At 32.0% G+C, this 20,371-nt stretch overlaps 3 protein-coding genes across 4 annotated transcripts; 2 read left to right on the top strand and 1 right to left on the bottom strand.

Moving 5' to 3' along the window:
- Positions 1 to 6,200: 6,200 nt before the first annotated feature.
- LOC118042255 (mavicyanin) lies at positions 6,201 to 6,557 on the bottom strand. Its single transcript, XM_035049868.1, has one exon. The coding sequence runs from the start codon at positions 6,555 to 6,557 to the stop codon at positions 6,201 to 6,203; it is 357 nt and encodes a 118-aa protein (XP_034905759.1).
- Positions 6,558 to 9,185: 2,628 nt separating this feature from the next.
- LOC118042244 (probable hexosyltransferase MUCI70) lies at positions 9,186 to 14,055 on the top strand. The gene is made up of 6 exons (XM_035049858.2): positions 9,186 to 9,782; positions 10,516 to 10,733; positions 10,941 to 11,117; positions 11,203 to 11,358; positions 13,006 to 13,282; positions 13,594 to 14,055. Exons 1-6 carry the CDS (start codon positions 9,392 to 9,394, stop codon positions 13,824 to 13,826), a joined length of 1,452 nt encoding a protein of 483 aa, XP_034905749.1. The 5' UTR covers positions 9,186 to 9,391; the 3' UTR covers positions 13,827 to 14,055.
- Positions 14,056 to 14,901: 846 nt separating this feature from the next.
- On the top strand, positions 14,902 to 18,978 carry LOC118042243 (uncharacterized). 2 transcript variants are annotated; one of them, XM_035049857.2, is made up of 7 exons: positions 14,902 to 15,261; positions 15,342 to 15,772; positions 15,905 to 16,019; positions 16,342 to 17,013; positions 17,397 to 17,474; positions 18,287 to 18,400; positions 18,620 to 18,978. In XM_035049857.2, exons 1-7 carry the CDS (start codon positions 14,947 to 14,949, stop codon positions 18,887 to 18,889), a joined length of 1,995 nt encoding a protein of 664 aa, XP_034905748.1. In that variant the 5' UTR covers positions 14,902 to 14,946; the 3' UTR covers positions 18,890 to 18,978. The 2 variants fall into 2 exon arrangements, with proteins under 2 accessions (XP_034905748.1, XP_034905747.1); XM_035049856.2 differs by having other exon boundaries at positions 18,617 to 18,978.
- Positions 18,979 to 20,371: the final 1,393 nt, after the last annotated feature.

Raw genomic sequence — 20,371 nt, 5'->3', positions numbered from 1 at the left:
AGATTTCATATACTCAATTTCTATTAGGTCCACCGGACGATCCTACCTTCAACAACAAATCTGGATTCAAATCTAGATGGGTCGAAAGATCATCCTCGTATCTCTCCTTCAACCTGTTGTTATACGTTCCCTAAAAATAAAAAATAAAATCATTAAATTCAAGTAAATAATAACTTAAGAAAAAAAAATGGTTTAAATCCAACGTACCACAGAGTGTTGAGCTCGGTTGTCGGCGAGTTGTTGCACCCCTTTTTGACAGTCACCACTCTGCACAAGCGTTTCCACAAAAAGCTCCATTGAACTTGACTCCTGTCCAAGAGTCGTAACCTGCAAGATAAAAATATTATTAGTTAAATATATTTATAAATAACCAACAAATTAAAAAAATGAATATAATTAAAATAAATATTACCATCTGTTTCGCATGACCCTGATTCATTCCCATTGCATCCATAGTCATATTCTTATAAGGACTATTATTGTCATCTACCTAGAAACTACATGCATTTTGCTAGCACTAGAAGTGGACTCACTCTTCCTTTTTATCTTGGTCTTGTGAGGAACAAATACTTCTCCATATGAATACCAACACATGTAATTCTCCATGAACCCCTTATGTAGAAGATGCGTCGTTATAACATCTGGATGCAGATATTTTACATTTTTACATTTCCTGCATGGACACCTAATACCGCCTCCGGTAAAATTTCTCGGAATAGATGTTGCAAAATTAATAAAACTCTGAACCCCATTACAATAATCCATTCTCCGCAATCCTTGTGGTAAATCTCGATACATCCATGAACGATCATCCATGACTTCTATCAAACCTCTATAAAATAATGATGACAACATGTATTAACTAACTATATTAAATAAATAAATTTACAAAAATATTGATTTAGTTCAAGCTTATTCAATCTATTTTAATACTTTTCTTAATTTATTATCAATTATTTACATAAATGTAAATTTATACACATTTACCAGAAATTACAACTTGGTAATTAAATGGACAAAATATTAAAAAAAAATCCATGAAATAAATCATTATTTCTTTTATTACAAAACACTTTAACATAAATTTAAACAATTTAAAAAATATAATTTTATAAAAGCTAATACAGATCATAACATATATAAATTATAAATCCATCAATAAATTTAACTACACATAGTTACATATATACTAGATGGGCGTATGAAATTTCCTACTGTGCTAATGGGGGGGGGGGGGTTGGAATTCAAGGCTACTTAAAGGCAGGCTCCACCTCCTTATCGGCCACGAGCGTAGGTCCTCTGTCTTCGGGAGCGAGGTCAGAGAGGTGTCAGTTTTTCTGACAATATTCAACAGCCTTTTGGGCGTGCAAGATTCTTAAGCAAAAGCAGATAGATGACTGTTTTTATAGGATAAACTACTGTTATTTTTTCAAAAACAATTGTAAAAAAATTAAATTTTTATTTTTTTATTTTTTATTTTAAATTAATTTTTTTATTCGATATTTTCATATCAAATATAATAATATTAAAAAAAATAATTTTAATATATTACTATAAAAAATACAGTTTAAAAATTAGCCACAACTTTCCAAATAACCTCTCTATTTTAGCCCCTACAAATTTCATATTGTTCCATCACCGTCTTTATAGTTTAACGATCTCTATCGGTCTTAGAGTATCTAAGAAACTCTAAGGTCATACTTTGTTTCTTAAATCATTAAGGATAATTTAATGATACATCTTTTGAATTTTTTAACTATCCTGCAATTTGCATGCGTATCTAAATTAACAAAAAACTATATTTAAATTTTTTTAAAAAAACTAACTCTATCTCTTTTTACAAAATATTATTCATTGTAATAGTATCTTGTTTCCTCTCTTTCTTTATTTTTTTAATTTTTATATAGATTTTAATTTTAATTTTTTCCTTCAATATTAAATTTATTAGGGATTATATTTCATTAAATTTATCTCAGTTTTGTAATCTAAATCACTAATCTAACGAGTTAATTCGATTGATTTGAGTTTTTTTTTTAATTAGTTTATTTTTTCAACTATATCTTTTAATATCGGGTTGATTAAAAAATAAGTTTCATTATTTATTTTGATTTACTTTCTATAAGATTATCATCGTCTCATGACTCGAGTTACGGGTTTGGTTAGTTTACCTAGGTTGACTCGAGTTATTTTTTAATTTTATCTTTCAACACTGAATTTACTTGGAATTGAGTTTCATAATTTGTTTTAATTTTTGTTATTAAGTTATTATAATTTTATGATCCAAGTTACATGTTTGATAAGATAACCTAGAATAACTCGAGTTATTTTTTTTAGATTTTTTTATTTATTTTTTTGGATACAATGGTGCTAGAAACTATTGGGTTATCTAAATCTAAAATCTGGTAAATGGGGTGATCTTCGCCAAGGGGACAAGAGAATTTTGTTGAAGTCGATGTTTTATTTCTAATGTTCCTTTTTTTATTTTTTTATTTTTTTTGTAGATGCATTTTTTAGCGGAGAAGACTACAGTTCCTCTTCCTCTTCCATTACCCATTCTTTCTTGTGGACTTCAATAATTTCTTCTAAAGAATGGAATCGAGTGAGATTTTTATTAAGAAAATTAAGGATTGAGATTTTATTGCATCAATTGTTTAAGTTCATTTTGTTTTGTTGGTATCGCGGTGCTAGAAACTAAACAAGAGAATTGGGCTAATTATTACGCGTTTGGTCTTGTTTTTATATTTATTTATTGGTTGCAATTTATAATCACAATAATTACTCGGTTAATTTATTAAAAAAAGCCTTTTTTTTTCATTTTGCTATGCTCTAATTATAGGGTATAAAAGTATAAACTCAACGATTATCACTACGAACTCAAGTTCGCGAGCTAGCTAAGGCTTGGTTGAGCAAGTGGGTTATGGAGAGGCGAGATTGGCCAAGTTTGGAGATGTACTTCTTAATTTTAGGGAGATTATTTTTTAAATTGTTTTTGATATATTAATATTATAAATAATTTTTTAAAAATATATTATTTAAATATATTTTCAAACAAAATATATTTTTAAAAAAAATTGCTATATAATTCGAAACATGTTCTAAGTTGATAAGTAGTGTTATTATTATTTCAAATTCAAATTCAAATCTAAATATAAAAATAAAAAAAATTCTCATAAGAGGAAGATTAAAAAATAAAACTAAATTTTGATGGTAGTGGCCATAATCTCCTATCGGTGACTTCTTGCAATTTTCACTTTAGGTAAAAAAAAATAATTTTGGTGTCTTTTTACTTTACATTGATTGTTGATCATTTCATTTTATTTTATTTTTTTATTAACGTGGGTGTCCGGGCCAGCTTGCGCGTACCACGACTAATCCCACGGCCCACTGAACATCCTGCAAGCCCAGTGAGCAGGTAAGGCACCACGGGGATGACAGGCATACCGCACAGGGAGGACCCAATAGAGACAGGAAGGGGACAAACTCTCCAGCCCCATTTCCACTGGGACTCGAAATGGAGTTTGAAAGAAAGAGAGCTACCCCCAACAACCACTTAGCCACATCTGTTGGTGTTGATCATTTCATTTTACTTGGCCTGTTAGATGCTTGGGCTTGAAATAACACGGCATTTACTTGCTTTTATGGTTGCTAGCCATGGAGTGAGCCATGCGTGACTTTTATCAAGGATTGTGTTAATTTAACTGGATGTTATGGGATGTCAAACGAAAGGCACGTATTTATGCTAATTTGATGATTGTTTTCATCGAAAATAAGGTGGTGCATGAAAAGCTAACCACACATGTAAAATTGAGTGAATTATACAAAATTAGGATCAAATAATCATATTTAAATATGCATATGGGTCTATAATGTGTTGTTTTCGCTTTTTAATTTTAGATTGTTTAGAGGTGTGGTTATGGTTATTTTTTAAAGTGTTTTTTATATCAAAATGCATTAAAATGATATTTTTTATTTTTTAAAAATTAATTTTAAAATCAGCGCATTAAAATGATCCAAAATATTAAAAAATAATAATTTTTAAAAAATATAGATACAACTATATTTCTAAACTCTTTCTTATACTATACATGAGCTCTTGTTAAAAAAGCGTGAATCAATGGAAGTTTTAGTACTTGACATAAATATTGACAAGAATCTGTCTTTTAGTACATATTCACTCTTAATTTTATTCTACAACTTCATCTTAACTTGATATGTAAACCAGACACATTTTTTAGAATAACTATTACAGCAGCTCATTTCTATCCATTAATTGCATGTAGATATTTAAACTGTAATGTTATGGAAATTGTTTTGACAATTCTGCAAATATCATCTAACACGAATGGTTCAAGTTTATAGAAAAACAGTGAAAATTAATGATGATGACTACAACAATGATGACAAAATGGTGATGAAGCAAACAATTGAAATTTCTCTTGTTTTTGTGATTTTTTTTTAAATTAAAGCAGGTAGTTGAGTAGCTTATGTATATCTTAATTAATTTCACAGGTTTTAAAATTAACGATCATGTAAATCTTCAGTAATTATTATATTAGAACCACGAGATTCAAATTTAAAGACTATAAAAAAAAACAAAACCTCTTAGATCTCAAGCTCTTATTACTAAACTATTTACTAGATATTTTTGTGATTTTTTTGTCATCAAGAATGAATACAACCAACTATATATAAAATATACAAAGTGGAATAGCTAATGGCATGGCGCCCTTGCTTGGTTTTTCTTTTTTTAATTATTTTTTGAATAAAAAAAGGAATGAATTATTATAAGAATTGAACAAAAATACGACTCACATTGGATTGTTAATAAAATAGTACTTTCTCCATGAAAAGAAAAAACATGATGTGAAGGTTTTAAAAAAGTTGCACACCCATAAAAAAAAAAAAAAATCAAAACACCACCATAAGCCATTGTCTAAAAATAAACAAGTTAAAAAAACTCTAGCTCAATAAAAAAAATATCCAACTAAATCAACATAAGTTTAGCTATTTTTATAAAAAGAAAAAAGAAAGTCAAAGCATGTCAAACCTAGTCGGCTTCTATTCTTAATTTGAGAAATATAAATTTTAGTTTGCTTGGTTTTCTAACTGAAATTAAACCGAATCAAATTAAAACTACATCTTAATCTCCTATTACGATGAATTTGGATGCTAAAAGCTCTCAAGAATCTTCACGATTAGTTTTTAAAATTTTATCCTTAAATTTTATTTTAAAATTTTATCCTTTAACTTTTAGTTTTTTAGATTAATTACTAATACTGTGTTTAGAAATATGATTAATTGTATGGTTTAAAAATTGTGATTTAAAAAATAATAATTTTTTATGTTTTAAAATTGTTTTAATGTACTGATATTATAAATAATTTTAAAAATATATTATTTAGATTGTATTTTCAAGTGAACACAATTTAAAAAAACAACTCTGCCACGATATTTTCCTATGAATGATGGTGCTACGAGCCGTAAGAGTTTCAAATAAGAGGCCACAATAGATTTTATAACTAAAACTAAATACATCTTTATTTCTAAGGTAACAAATATATCGATTGGATCAATAAGTTTATCATTAAATTAGGGGTGATCTTAACATTATTAATCTAGTAGCTTTGTATTTGTGATGACAATTGAGCTATTATATTTGGAAAGGAACTAATGTCTTATTAATAATCTAAATATGTATTTAGACGATTTCATTAATAATCTAAACTGTAGGGTTGTGATGTATGATTATTTTTGGTACATGGTAAAACACTGAGCCTCCTTAGTTTTTATTTGTTTGTTTTTTTCTTTTAATTTTAATTGCTACTCCTTGCCAATCAGACCGGGTAAAAAAACAACATGGTTAATTACAAAGTGCAATAAACGACAACAATTATAATTATTCATGTAATTGATGAAGAATCTCCATTAAAAAGGGAAAAAAAAATTAATATGTCATTAATCATCTCTTTGCTAATTAAAAAAAAAAAAGTAAGCACTGCATCAATGAAACCAAAAAAATCCCTCGAGGTTGACAAAAGGCAGGCAACTTGAAAACCTTTCTAATAAGCAAATCCCAAGAGACAGAATCCCAGCACACCTAAAGTCCAAGACAAATTACTAAAATAAAGAGATGAAGCGCTGCTAGGTGATGCAGTAGGACTCAAATTTGAATTTGCAAGGATGACCAGTATATCAATCTTTTATCCTGCTTGATAGTGACCAGGGTAACCACGTATGAAGTAGAAGTAGCCAAGCTGCTGTCCAAGAGTGACTGTATCGGAATCGTTGGTATAAGTAGCTAGTGGTGATGTTGCATTGCATGACTCGAAACCTTGATGCGTCACTTGCTTCACGTTGTGGAATTGGTTGTTGTAGTTGAAGACAAGAGTATCACCACTGTGAAAAATCTTGTTGGCAGCCCAATCTTGATAATCCACTTGACCCATGCTTGTCCAACCAGCAGAGTCACCGACTTGGTAAACGACAGCCTTGGAGACTCCGCAAAGAGCCGTCGTCAAGAAAGAAACCACCAGTATTGTTTTTCTGAGATTAGCCATGATCTCTTGGAAGACAACGAATATGAGTTGCAAGAAAGCTGGTGCGTAAAGAGAGAGCACTGGGAGAGAGTTCTAAGGTTTGGTTGAATGGATTTCTGAGATAAATCGCCTCAGGTATCCTGTATTTATAGTGCGGATCTAATCCGTATTCTTCAAGGATACAGATTTCCTGATTTGTATATTTCTTTTTACGTAATCCATGTAACTGAAGGAGAAGTTCCTAATTCCATGTGTCCATAGTGAGTTCGGAGTCGCGTTGTGAGGCTGCCATAATTCATGCCTTGTTGGGCTAAAGAATGTTTAATCCTTTACATAGCTACTTGGGTTTGAGCAGATCTCTGCATATGAATGAGACCAATAGGCGATAAGCATTATGTTTATATATGTTAGCTTAATTAAATAGTAAATTGATCATATATTGTTTAAAAATTATTATTAGAGATCGTATATTTTTAACTTGAATTAATTAATGTAATTAGTTTCTCAATATTGTTTTTAGTGTTTGAGTTGGTGTTATTGAGTGTCCGTGCACATATTTGAGACACTATAGTAAAATAATTCGCTCGAATCTCAATGCAATTAACATCGAACTTCTACACATATTATATTTTACTTATCCAAACATATATATTTATTCAATTTGATTGACTATTTATATAAGTTTTTATCAACTAAATTTGAAGTAAAAACAAAATATTTTTTAAAAAATGCACATGCAAGATATTATACATGTGTATAATAAAAATCATTATAGGTAAAAAAAATTTTGATTTTTTTAAAATTAATTTTTTATATTTTAAAATTGTTTTAATATACTGATATCATAAATAATTTTTTTTAAAAAAACAATATTATTTAAATGTATTTTTAAGTAAAACACAATTTAAAAAACAACTCTACCACAATACAAAACACTATTTAAGTTGATATGTGTGTTGTTATTATTTCAAATTCAAATATAAAAAAAATTAAAAAAAAAATTCTCATAAACACAATATTTCAGTTTATGAATTGATTGAAAATTTTATTAGAGGAAGATTAAAAATTAAAACTAAATTTTGATTAGGAAAGCATTTAATTTCAATAGGCAAAGGTGGTCCTTGAAGCATACTTCAAAATTCGAATTCTAAACATATTTGACCGTTAAATGAAACATCTAATTCGTGGCTCGTAACCGTTATAGACCAATCCCATCAACCATCATACTCACACTTGCTGTTATGATCACATTCATTTGACCAGAGAAATTATTACATAAATTAACCTTCTCATGTAATTAATTAAAAACCTATTTAAAAGTGCTGTGATGATTATTTTTTAAAAATATTTTTATATTAAAATATATTAAATAATATTTTTTTTATTTTTAAAAATTATTTTTAAATTAGCATATCAAAACAATAAAAAAATATATAAAAAAATTAATTTTAGTAAAAAATTAAAATATTTTTTTAAAAAACACAATTACAACCACGTTTTCAAATGTTCATATCAATGAACATGAAATACATAAATAAAATATAATAATCTTTATTTATTTGAAGATGTATACATTTTTCATTATTTATGTTTATATATCTTGTATATAGATGATGATTTAATCGCGTTATATCATTTTCCCCGCTGGAAAGAAGACCGGCGATGACAATACCGATTGATTGCCACCATGCATAATGCCCTTTTCCGGATGTGAACCAAAGCACGCCTTCCTTCCCTTTACATGGCCCCACCTTTCAATAATTTAAAAAAAATATTCGAAAGTTTGAGGTTATTTTTAAAAATATTTTTTTATTTATAAATATATAAAAATAATTTTAAAAAATAAAAAATTTCAACTATTTTTTAAAACAAATTTTAAAAACAAAATCTAACAAACAAAAATTTCAACTATTTTACTATATATATACTATGTTGTATTATGTGTGATTGAATGAATTAAATTATTTAGTAATTAACTGCTCTTTATACTGTGAGTGAAATCATTTAAATTATTTGGTAATCTATTGCCATGTTGTTTGGACTAAAATATAAATTAAAATATTTTCTTAAAAAATTAAATGAGTTGTTAAAAAATGAATTATTTGTTTTTAGAAAACATACAAATATAATAAAAAAAGGAAACAATAATAACAAATTACATAGTTAGTTTTTTAAATAAATAAAAAGAATAAATAATTAAATTAATATCCATACAAGGTAGGAACTAATATATTTAAAATAAAATAATTCATGTTAGTTGATTTTAAAATATTTAAGATTATTAAAACTATGTAACTAGATATCAGTGCACGCGCGCGCTTTTTTATGAAAATAACCTTCGTGCTCAAAATTTATTTTTGAAAATCCTTATGAAACATTTTTTGATATTTTATTTTAAAATGAAATATTAAATGCTAGAAAAACAAATGAAACAGGCTCCAATTCTCTTATATCTGAAATTGGAATAAGAATATCCGCATTCCAATTCCGATTTCCGTCATATTTTTCGTAACATAATGGCTCTTAACAAATCTAAAGACAATGACGATACTAATTGATGGCATAAGCCCAAACAGACAAAAGGCTACAGTGAACCCTATCCACTATAAATAAGGGCCGAAAAACACGAAGATGGCCCATAAAAAAAATTAAGAACAGAAATCAATTTGTTTTATTTCTCATCACTTGTAAATGATTATTCATTGCTAACGCTATTTTGTAGCTTAAAATTTTCACCAGAAAATAAAAATCACCAAATAAAGGAGAGGAAAATATAATCACCCAAAATCCCAATTTCAAAATCCTCCTTTTTCATAACACTTTTATTGCAAACAATCACAATTTCTTTCCTTTCAATGGCGTCACCAATAGTCCCCAGCAACAGCAGCAGCATATCAATCTCGGTAGCTGACGACGACGACTCAGACGAACTGAGTCGAATGCGAGCTCGAGTGCGTAGAAAACGCAAGAAACACCATCACCGATTCAAGAACAATTTTTCACAGAGAATCATTAGGTTTGTTTTAAAATACTGGACGCTCTTGATCTTCCTTCCCGCTGCTGGATTGCTAATATTTGAAGCCTCGAAGATTGGTAGAAAACCGAGCTTGGATGATGCAAAAGTATCTGAACAAGTTATTGAAGTGAGAAAGCCGAGTTTTCAAGCTGATTTGAATAATAATAAATCAGGGGGCAATTTGAACCGGCTTGATCCAGTGACTCACATTGTCGGTGGAGTTAGAGAACGTAAGTAATTACTGAGATTTACCTCTTTAATTTGTTCAATGTTCGTGTAATTTTTTTCCCATCGAGATTCCGTTGGCGCAAAACTATTTTACTTGTGATTAATTTAGATATAACTGGAATGGAAGAAATACATTGTGTTTTACTGCGTTGATTTTCACTTGAGTATCCTGTGTTGTCATAAAAATGATAAAAATCTTAGTGATTATTACATTGCTTGCCCATTGTGAATAAAAAATCTTAGGCTAGAGTAATGGAGGCTTTTTTTTGTGGTTTCAAAAAGTGAATTTTTCTTTAAATTAATATTTTCGTTAATTTTTTATTTGTTTTAAATTAATAATTTTTAGTGTTTTTAGATATTTGATGTTCTGATATTAAAATTAATTTTTTAAAAATAAAAAATTATATTATTTTAATACATTTCCTAACAAAAAACATTTTAAAAAGCAGCCACCACCTGAAATCTCTAAAATCACAGGAGAAAACCGTGTTTTCATCACATAAGCAACACGTTCAAATATGGTTCTGTTCAAAATATGTGTTAGAGGGAGGAGAGGAGAGGAGGCAAGATAATCTTTTCATTGACTTTATTGTTGCATGTGATTAGTTGGTTTATGGTGTTGATGTTTGGCAAAGTTTTAAATCTTGATCTGTTATTTATGGCATTTATCTATGTTGGTTCGTAGTGGTGTTGAATTAGTTCAATATGTGACACAGAGCTTGTGGATCGTATCAGGTTGCTTGAAGCTGCTACCTTATGAAGAGCTTCAACATTTGGATATTCCAATCCATGATGATTTCAGTGGTCCTGTGAAAAACGTGGTGTACATATCAGAGAAAGATACACGACATATAGGAGGGAACATTACCTTGTCTGGACAGCACACAGAGGGCACAAGATTTAATTTATTTACTGGACATCAAACTTTTGATCAGAGGGAGAGAAGTTTTAAGGTTATAAGCTGCATCTCAAAACCTTTGGCTTTATTTAAGATCAAATAGATCATTATTCCCTTGATATCTAAGGTGCAGCATAAGGTTGCCTTGGCTGGAAACTCTCAAACTGCAAAACATACAGGATTCTTTGATCTCAAACTTCTCTAATCCTTTGGTTTTATATGCCAGTTGTTTTTCATACTGCCTGTAAATTTGTGGTTTCAGGTGAATGAAACAGCTGAGCTGCACTGTGGGTTTTACAGTGAAAACAGTGGGTTTAAGATTTCTGATGAGGACAGAAGTTACATGCAAACCTGCAAAGTTGTGGTGTCTACATGTGCTTTTGGTGGTGGAGATGACCTTCATCAACCTATTGGAATGTCAGAGGTCACACTTGAGAAGGTCAGTCAGCATGCGGAGTCCAGGTGTCTTACTTTATTTCTTTCTTACATCCAGTCTTTACAAACACTTGCAATCCACTATGCAGGTTTGTTATGTTGCCTTTTGGGATGAAATTACTCTAGCAGCTCAGGAGTCACAGGAGCACAGAATTGGTGAGGACCATTTTATTGGGAAATGGCGTGTTGTGGTTGTAAGGGATCTTCCTTTTGCAGACCAAAGGTTGAATGGTAAAATCCCTAAGGTATCGAAGTTATATGCAATCATTCTCCTTTCTTGCTCCTTTCTTGAATTCCTTTCTTTTCGACATGCTATTGCTTCATTGTTAGTGCTTCATTTGAGATTTCGTTTCCATCTTCATGGTTATTATCTCCATTCTATTTATAGTCTTAACAATTTTTGCTCATCCCACATAATGCTGCTTTTATAACCTCCCTTCCATTGCTTAATCCAAAGATTGTTGGAAAACAGTGATTGGACATAAGTTTTGATTGGGTATGAATTTTCAGTTGTTTGGTATTTGCTTCAAATTTCCTTATTTCTTGTTTTTTCAAACCAGAGAGAGTGTGTGTGTGTGTGTTTCTTGTGGGAGGGGGGGGATTCATTGGATTTTTCATACCCTTCGAAATCTTAATTATGGGAAAGCTCAGGATCTTCTTTCCCTACTTCCTATCTTGAATAATTGGGTTCTAGATGGGAGATCATAGAGTTTGATCCTTGAAAGGGTCTGGAAATTTTTCCTCTTAGTCTTTTTTGTGCCATCTCTCCCAGAACCCAAACTTGCTTGCTTTTACCTCATCTCATTTTTTCTGGAAAACTAAGGTTTCCTTCAAAGTCCAAAGTTAGGGCTTTCACGTGGACAATGGTTCTCAGCAAAGGTTAGTACTAACCATCTGTTGCAGATTAGAAGTCCTCACAGGGCCTTATCTCCCAATGTTTGTGTAACTTGTCACCAAAATGGAGAGTCTTGTAGCCATTTTTTTATTTTTACTTTTGCCCACTGGTTTATGATGGGAAGTCATGGGGTACCTCGAATAGGGTGGATGGATTTCTACTGGTTTCCTTTGTGGGTTTTGGGTTAGGGAAGATTGTCAGATTCTATGGTTACAGTGGGTCAGCCTTCCATTGCATTTATCTGGAGAGGATCACAGGAATGCTAGAATTTTCATGATTCAATTCACTTTCAGTAGTTTGTTATGGCATATTAGTTATCCATGCATCCTTATGGTTTCATGCTTCTAGTGCCTTTAGCGGTGTATCATGAGCCCCTTTAATAAAGTCTGTCTATGACAGAGCATTTATAAAGATATGGTCCAGGACAGCAATTCAGATCAAAAGGATCTAAGGAGGTCAGTGCTTAAGAACCAACCATGGGAATGATGAAACCTGCTATTTCTTAATATGTTTTTGTCTTAGAAAATTATTGATGAGGGGGGGGGTAAGAAAGGATATCTGCAGCGAGTTAATGGGATCCTACTTGGTCTTCTACATGCTTGTTTAACAACTGTCTGTCTAAAAAAGGCAGAACAATATGGGGCAGCAAAACTATTTTAACCATATTATAATTTCCATATGTTGATTGTATGCAATTGTTTTTCCTTGTTTTGTTTGTAAACTGGTAGTGCCATGCAAATATTAATTAGTACTGGTAGAAAACACCCACTGTTTGGATAATGGAAGTGTTAACTGGCCAGTATCACTTATGAGATCATACAATCTATGTTGGAAAGATTCTATGAAATTTACACCCATCAAAGTCATGCATGATTCCTTGTATATTCTTTTTGGAAGATAGCATCACTCATCTGCTTTTCCTCTGCTGTCGGCATGTTTCATGTCTGTGTATTGATTGTCTTTGGAGGGTATTCTTATCAACTTCCACTGTTGCCAGATGTTGGGACATCGCTTATTTCCTCAGGCAAAGTATTCTATCTGGGTCGATTCAAAGTCCCAATTTAGGAGAGACCCTTTAGGTGTTTTGGAAGCCCTCCTTTGGCGATCAAATTCTGTCTTGGCAATTTCTGAACATGGAGCTCGCAGTAGTGTTTATGATGAGGCTAAGGCTGTTGTCAAGAAACACAAAGCCACCCCTGAAGAAGTGGAGGTGCAGATAACTCAGTATCGGCATGACGGCTTGCCTGAAGACAAAAGATTATACGGAAAGAAAGGTAAATTCTATTTTGTTTTAAGGTGATGATGGTATTAAATAAAAATAGGCTTTATGTAACAAACACTAGACCAGGCTTTCCGATCCAAGCCAGTTTCCTCTGTTTTTTGCTCAAATATTTGGATGTAATAGTGGAAAGGGAAAGTCACAGAAACACATCTATATTTACACCCTAAAGCCTTATTTGATTCGGCTGAAATGAGTTGCATCAATCCAATCCCCTCCCTTTCCTCCCCCAACCCACCCACCCACACACCTCTTTTGGCGTTGTAGGAACATGATGATTGATTGCATAATTGTTGGTCTTTGCAGCTCTCAACGAGGCCTCAATCATTGTGAGGGAGCATACACCATTGACTAACCTGTTTATGTGCCTCTGGTTTAATGAAGTAGTTCGTTTCACATCTAGGGATCAGATGAGTTTCCCATATGTTCTTTGGCGGTTGAAAGTGCTCAAGGACATCCATAGGTTTCCAGTTTGCATCCGAAAAGATCTTGTTAATAGTATGGGGCATGTACGTAAGGCAAAGCCATTGATAAGTTGATCCTTTGGTGCTTATGGTACTCCGGCATCTGTTTCGCCTCCTTGCTCAGATACTTGCAGTTGGATTGTATTCATTCATATAATCAGGCTTACTTGCAGTTTGATTGTTTTCCTTTGCAGTTCACTTGTAGTTATTTTCAATCCTTGTTTCTCCTTGCATTTTGAATTCTTTGTATTCTTTTGGCCCTCATAAATGGCTCTATTATGTGTATTTTAGTATTTTTGCTCCACTTAATTAGCTCAATAGATGTAGAATAAAAGAGTAGAACATAACGAATTGGTTTTACTACTTTGGAAGGTTTAAAAGTTGGTTGCGTTGATCTAAAAGTTAAGCTTTATGGGGTTTTTTTTTCCTTTTATCAAATTGATCTAATTTTACTAAACATATTTTTCTCAAACCACTTCCTGAAATAAGCATTATTCATATTTGATTTTTATTTTTATATGTAGATTTAATGTTGTTGAACCAGGTGGTTATAGGTTTGTTTCTCAATTATCCATGATTATAATTATATTGGATTCAAAGAAGCTTATAAAAAATATATAATTATATATATGAGTTTTTTTAAAAATATTATAGAAAATTTATTAACTTTAAAACGTATAGTTTAATCGATGAAATTTTAAATTTATTTTATAATATCATTCATTTAAAATTTAAATTTTACAAAATAAAATTTTATATTATTAAAATAAGTTAGCCTTGACATCACATCAATGATAATAAAATAAAAAATTCTAAACTTGTCAACTTTATTGAAAACTGAGATGACGGCCTTCTTTTGAATGAGATTATGAAATGTTTTGCATTGGAATTGGAAAGTGTTTTTTTTTAAATTTAATTTTTTTTATTTTAAATTAATATATTTTTAAATTATTTTAATGTATTAATTAAAAAATAATTTTAATATTATTAATATATTTTTATAAACGAAAAATATTTTGACAAGTAACACAATTATATTCTTGAACACGCGAATAAAAAGCATAAAACAACCTCCTATGTGGAGCCGACGTCGTTTCAAGGAAGACAAACTGGAATGACACTTCTCTCTCTTTATAAATCAACAAAATCCCTAATACGTGTACAGAAGTAATCCAATAGACAAGCAGTGGTGACTATGGCGACCGCACCTCTCCTCCCCACCACTAACTCAACTTCACAAGAGAAACGGCACCGTTCTATCTTCGACGTCCCCACCGATTTCTTCGATGCGTGTCGTCTACTCTCCCCCTCCTCCTCCCCCTCCCCTGCATCAACATCAGTAGCACCCGAAATTCCCTCTCCCGTCGAAACTCTAGACGAAGTCGATACGATTTCCAAAAACGGCGTCGAAGTCACAATTCCTAGATGGACCTGTAACACTTGCAAAGCCGAGTTCGATTCTCTCCAAGACCAGCGGTTTCACTTTAAATCCGATATTCATCGAATCAATGTAATTACAGAGGTTAACTTATATGTATGGATGTATGTATGTATTTATTTTAAGTAGAAAACCAATTGTTTTAATTTCAGGTTAAATTAAGCATTGCTGGAAAAGATATTGTTAAAGAGGAAGATTTTGATGAATCATTCAAAGATTGTGATATCTCGAGCGTGTCAGGATCAGAAGATGAAGCTGAAAAGGTGTCCATTTTGCGGACTGATGCGCAAAGAGGGTTAGCAGAGAGTGTGAAGCAGAAGTTGTTTATTCGTCTTAAGACGGGAGAGAGAGTTTCGATATGGAAGAGTCTGGTTTTGAATGATAGTGAAAGTGTTTGTTTTGAGAATGATAATGTTCTTGGGGGGTGTTTGAGAGAGAGTGAAGTGATTGAGAGGTTGAAGTTTTTGATTCATGAGGAGAGGAACGGGACGCGTCTGAGGATTGTGTTGCTTGCTAGTGGTGGACATTTTGTTGGGTGTGTTTTTGATGGGAATTCGCCTGTTCTTCATAAAACATTTCACAGGTTAGTGTAGAGACTGGACAAAACTATGATCTTTATGTGCATTTTGAATTGTTGCTTGGGAATTATTAAAGTTGTCCTGCGTTTTGTTGTGAAAATGTTGAATTCTTTGTTTTTCCTCCCCATGTGATTTAGATATGTTGTAAGAGCCAAAGCTGGTAAAAAGCAGTCATCTAAAGATGGGACTGGTAGAGCTGCACATTCTGCTGGAGCTTCACTTCGTCGGTATAATGAACTGGCTTTGAAGAAGGTATCAAGTTTAAACTGTCGCTGTTATCATTTTTGGATTATGGTGTTAAGCATAGTCCTATTTTCAGTGCCTCTATAAACAGTTTGGCTCCCATTATCTATCTGTAAAATAAAGTAACTACACGGTTAATCCTGAAATAGTGAAATAGGGATCTAACAAAATAAGTGTTATAAATTTAGTTTCCATCTTTTTCCACTAACTTATCCTAATATGGCGATTCAAAGTTTTGGTTTGTAAATCGATTGTTTGATGTTGTTGTGACATAAATGTTTTAATTCCTGTCCTTGTTAACAGATTATTTTCTCGTAAATATGAAATGTAGGACATTCAAGAACTGCTTGATGTTTGGAAGCCTTATTTTGACGCTTCATCATGTATTTACTTATATGCACCTTCAAGCAATCGGCAACTACTTTTTGATGGCAACAAAGCATATTTCAGCCATCAGCACCATGTTCGAAATATACCATTGAGTATTAGGAGGCCTACTTTCAAAGAAGCACGACGCATTTACAACCAATTGGCACAAGTCACCTATGAAGTGGATGAGAAGGAAAGCCTACCAGACACCATTGATGACTTGGTGTCAACCACAAGCACCATTACAAATAGCTGCCCTGGCCCCAGCAAAGAGGACTTGAATGACAGCATTAATAGTGCTGAATCTACCGAACCTTCTTCTATTAAAAAAAAATCTGATGATCTGCATGTATCAAGCGGGAGTGAAAGTGAAGTTGCTGGCATGACAACGCCTTTGCATGAAGCAACACAATCTGGTGATGTTCATCAGGTTTTGAAACTCCTAGAACAGGGTTTGGATCCTTGTATCAAAGATGAAAGGGGGCGGACCCCTTATATGCTGGCAAATGATAAGGAAGTCAGAAATACATTTAGACGCTTTATGGCTTTAAACATTGATAGATGGGATTGGCATGCTGCTAATGTGCCTAGTGCATTAACAAAAGAAATGGAGGAATCTCAAGCTGCTAAGCAGGTAGTAATTTTATTTATGCATCTTTGTTTTTTCTTTTTTCTGAGCCTTTTGCTACTTCAACAAATTTGAAGTAGATCTATCCTTTTCATGCCTTATCCTAGCTTGTCAAATGCATTGGCTTTCTGTAACCTAATTGTTATAAGATTTTGTTGATCATTTTCAATTGGAGCTTTGCTCATAAATTATTTGTCAACTTAACCATCACTACTTATCTTGTATGGAGTTAGAATTATGAAGTCATTGGGACTTCCGGGGCATTTCATAAAGTCAGTTGCCTAATGTAGAAGCATATACTTAAACACAGCCATGATTCTGCTGCTTCGTGATTTTGATACATTCAAGTTCAATGCTTAAATTGATAATTTATGTTTGTGGTTGTTCAGACAGAGAAAGAGGAAAAGAGGAAAGCTAGAGCAAAAGAATTGAAGAAATTACGGAAGGCTAGAGAAAAGAAAGCTCAGGTAGTTTATGTTCATTAACACTGGGATACTGTGTTCCTTCAAACCTGTTTATTCATTGTCTTAGGATGAGCTTTCAAGGACACAGCTGGTATTAGCATCATATTTAACACATAAACATACAAATACAACCATTTTAAAAAATTACAGAAGTGTCCTATTTGAATGGCAGGCAGACCATCAACTTCTCATCTACGTTAATTAAAAAAGCTTGCCAGCTATTAAATTTAAGATGGCCATAATTTTTTTCTTCTTTTGGTCTGTTTTTCTGTGCCCGGTTTAAGGAAGAGATTTTTGAACGAAACGTGTGACCTCTTAAAATGATGAAGTCATTCAAACTGGAAAGAGATACACCCACTCCTTTTTTTCTCACTCAAGTGGACCCTAAGCTTTCTTGATTCTATAAAATGATGAAGTCCATTGAGAAATAGAGTCTAGATTATCTTCAGTGTTTAAAAGGCTGAATAACAGGCCTGCTAGTAATGTCATCTCCTCAGGGAGTTTTTTGGTAGCCCATTATTGATCTATCATCTATTACATACAGAGATAACCCAATCCTATGCTTGCATTGCAATTCAATGGCAGTATACCAGAACAGATGATTTAACATCTTTACTTCCAAGATGACTTACTAATCATTTGAGCATAACCTGCATGTAGTAGCCCAAAAGCATGTAAAGCGTGTTTTATATGAGCATTCAGGATTTGCAATAAATGACCTGTATCATGAAATAGGTGTTTTTCCTTTTTCTTGCCTTTTGACAGCTCCAAATTTCTGTAATATGTTGATAACACTTTTTATGATGTTAATTCAGGCTGAGGCTGCATCATCCCAAAATGCCGCGGCAGTTCTAGTTAATCGAGCTACTCCAATTTCAGCTATCAAGGGACAATCTCAGCCTAGTGGAGGATCAAAAATATCTACAGAGGTAAGGATTTTATTATTATTTTTTAACCATTTTTGGGTTGAGAATAGGAATATTGTGACAACGAGGATCCTCAAAAGCACTTTTGTGATTTGATGCTGTTTCCGTTTTAGTCCTTTTAACATATTTATTAGTGTTTAATACTCTTAAAGAATTCAGGTTCATTGTACTCTATAGGCTGTTCAATTTTTCCTCTTTTGATATTCTGTTCTCGTCCAGCAGGAACTTAAGAGGGCTGAAGCTATTGAGAGGGAAAAGAGAGCAGCTGCTGCAGAGAGGAGAATGGCAGCAGTTGCTGCTATTAATGCCCAAAGCAGTAGCACGAGCACTGTGCCAGCCATGGCACAACCCAAAAGTGGCTTAACATCAGATATAACATGCTCCTGTTGCCATGTGTCGTTAGCTGGTAAAGTTCCATTTCATAGATATAATTACAAGTACTGCAGTACGTCTTGCATGCATGTTCATAGAGAGATCCTTGAGGATGAATAACGTAATTGCTGTCAGCGGGTTTGCAATTATTTTGTAGTTGCAATTGCATATTTATAACTAATAAAAAGAGTTAATAATTTTCCGCTTCCTCTCATTTGTGCATCGTCTTGTCTTTTTTCTATGTTTGTCTTTAGTTTGAAAGCCTATTTTCACATTTAATCATGCTTTGAATGCCATTCATGTACAAATTCAATAAAAGTTGCATGCCGGGACCATTTACTTAATTTACTTAATTTTCACCTTTAGATTTGAAAACTAGAAAATATAAAAGAAAGAATCTTAAAAAACATGTTAGATTTTAACCGAAAATAATGAAGAACTGGGGATTAATTTATAAATAAAAATGCGCATTTGTGATAAAGTTATTATTTTGTAAATTTAATTATGTTATATATTTACTTTGTGCTGGTGCAAGTATTTTGTTTGACTTATGATTAGTTTAATTACTCATTTTATTATTAAATATATTTGAAAAAATGATTTAATAATGGAATAACTAGTAAACACATCTTTTAATCCCATGTATTTTGATCTCTTGATCCAAGACATTAACCAAATGACATGTTCGCATAGAGATATTCATGCCATCGATTAACAGTATGATGTGCAAACTTTTTCAAGAAGGAAAATGAAGTCAAGTCCTTGGATTCCAAGAAAGCGCGTCCATTGAAAACTTTGGGTAGGCAAGCAATATGTTATCGCAAGCTATGTAAACAGTGCTCCACAGCGTACTGGATAGAGTTATTTTTTAGCAGAAGAAAATGATGTTCATTCGATGTGAGCATGTTATTAAGAGGGGAAATCCACGCCGCAGGCCATGGACCTGATTGAGCCCAAATACATTTGATTAAAGAAAGATAACAATAGTAAAAAGATTTAAAAAAAAAACTTATGATGATGATGCAAGGACATTTTTTTTTTAAGAAAAGAGAAAACATAAGCCCAAAATGCAGGTGACGCGTTGTCTCCCCAGCAAACAGGACAAGATGTTTTTTTACTTGAACAGTGCATTTTTGGAATCAATTTTTCACACCGAAACACCTAAAAATGTTCCTATGATGTAAATAAACCAATAAAACAAACCCCCTTGAAACCTGCTTATAACCACAAATTCAAACCAAAAACAAAATTCTCTTCAAAGTTTGATTTTGTTTTTTGGCAATTTCGAGGGCAAAAAAAATATCAATGAAACTTCCTTTGTTAAATTAAACTTATTAACATCAAAATCAATCATTTTTATGGTGGAATTTGACATCAACACTCCTTTTCTTCTCTTAAATAAAAGACTGAAAAATAAAAAATAAAATAAAGTTGTGAATAAAAAATGAAATGCAAAAAAACTGAAAGGATAAAAAATTTATTATTTGAAAAAGCAAGACTAAACAACCACTCTTTCCATGTCTTCTTAATTTCTTTCAGCCTTTTTCTCAATTAAATCGATTCTTCATAACCAAAATTCTCATGTAACTTTACACTTGCATA

This window comes from Populus alba, chromosome 2 (genome assembly GCF_005239225.2).
Source record: "Populus alba chromosome 2, ASM523922v2, whole genome shotgun sequence".
NCBI lineage: Eukaryota > Viridiplantae > Streptophyta > Magnoliopsida > Malpighiales > Salicaceae > Populus > Populus alba.
The sequence above is the reverse complement of the archived record's forward strand: the minus strand, read 5'-3'. Positions and strand labels throughout refer to the sequence as shown.

Coding starts and splice junctions, on each gene's coding strand:
- LOC118042244 (XM_035049858.2), top strand. CDS start 9,392: ATGGCGTCACCAATAGTCCCCAGCAACAGCAGCAGCATATCAATCTCG. Junction 10,734..10,940: donor AGAGGGAGAGAAGTTTTAAG/GTTATAAGCTGC, acceptor TTGTGGTTTCAG/GTGAATGAAACAGCTGAGCT. Junction 11,118..11,202: donor CAGAGGTCACACTTGAGAAG/GTCAGTCAGCAT, acceptor TCCACTATGCAG/GTTTGTTATGTTGCCTTTTG.
- LOC118042243 (XM_035049856.2), top strand. CDS start 14,947: ATGGCGACCGCACCTCTCCTCCCCACCACTAACTCAACTTCACAAGAG. Junction 16,020..16,341: donor ATGAACTGGCTTTGAAGAAG/GTATCAAGTTTA, acceptor TATGAAATGTAG/GACATTCAAGAACTGCTTGA. Junction 17,014..17,396: donor AATCTCAAGCTGCTAAGCAG/GTAGTAATTTTA, acceptor GTGGTTGTTCAG/ACAGAGAAAGAGGAAAAGAG.
- LOC118042255 (XM_035049868.1), bottom strand. CDS start 6,557: ATGGCTAATCTCAGAAAAACAATACTGGTGGTTTCTTTCTTGACGACG.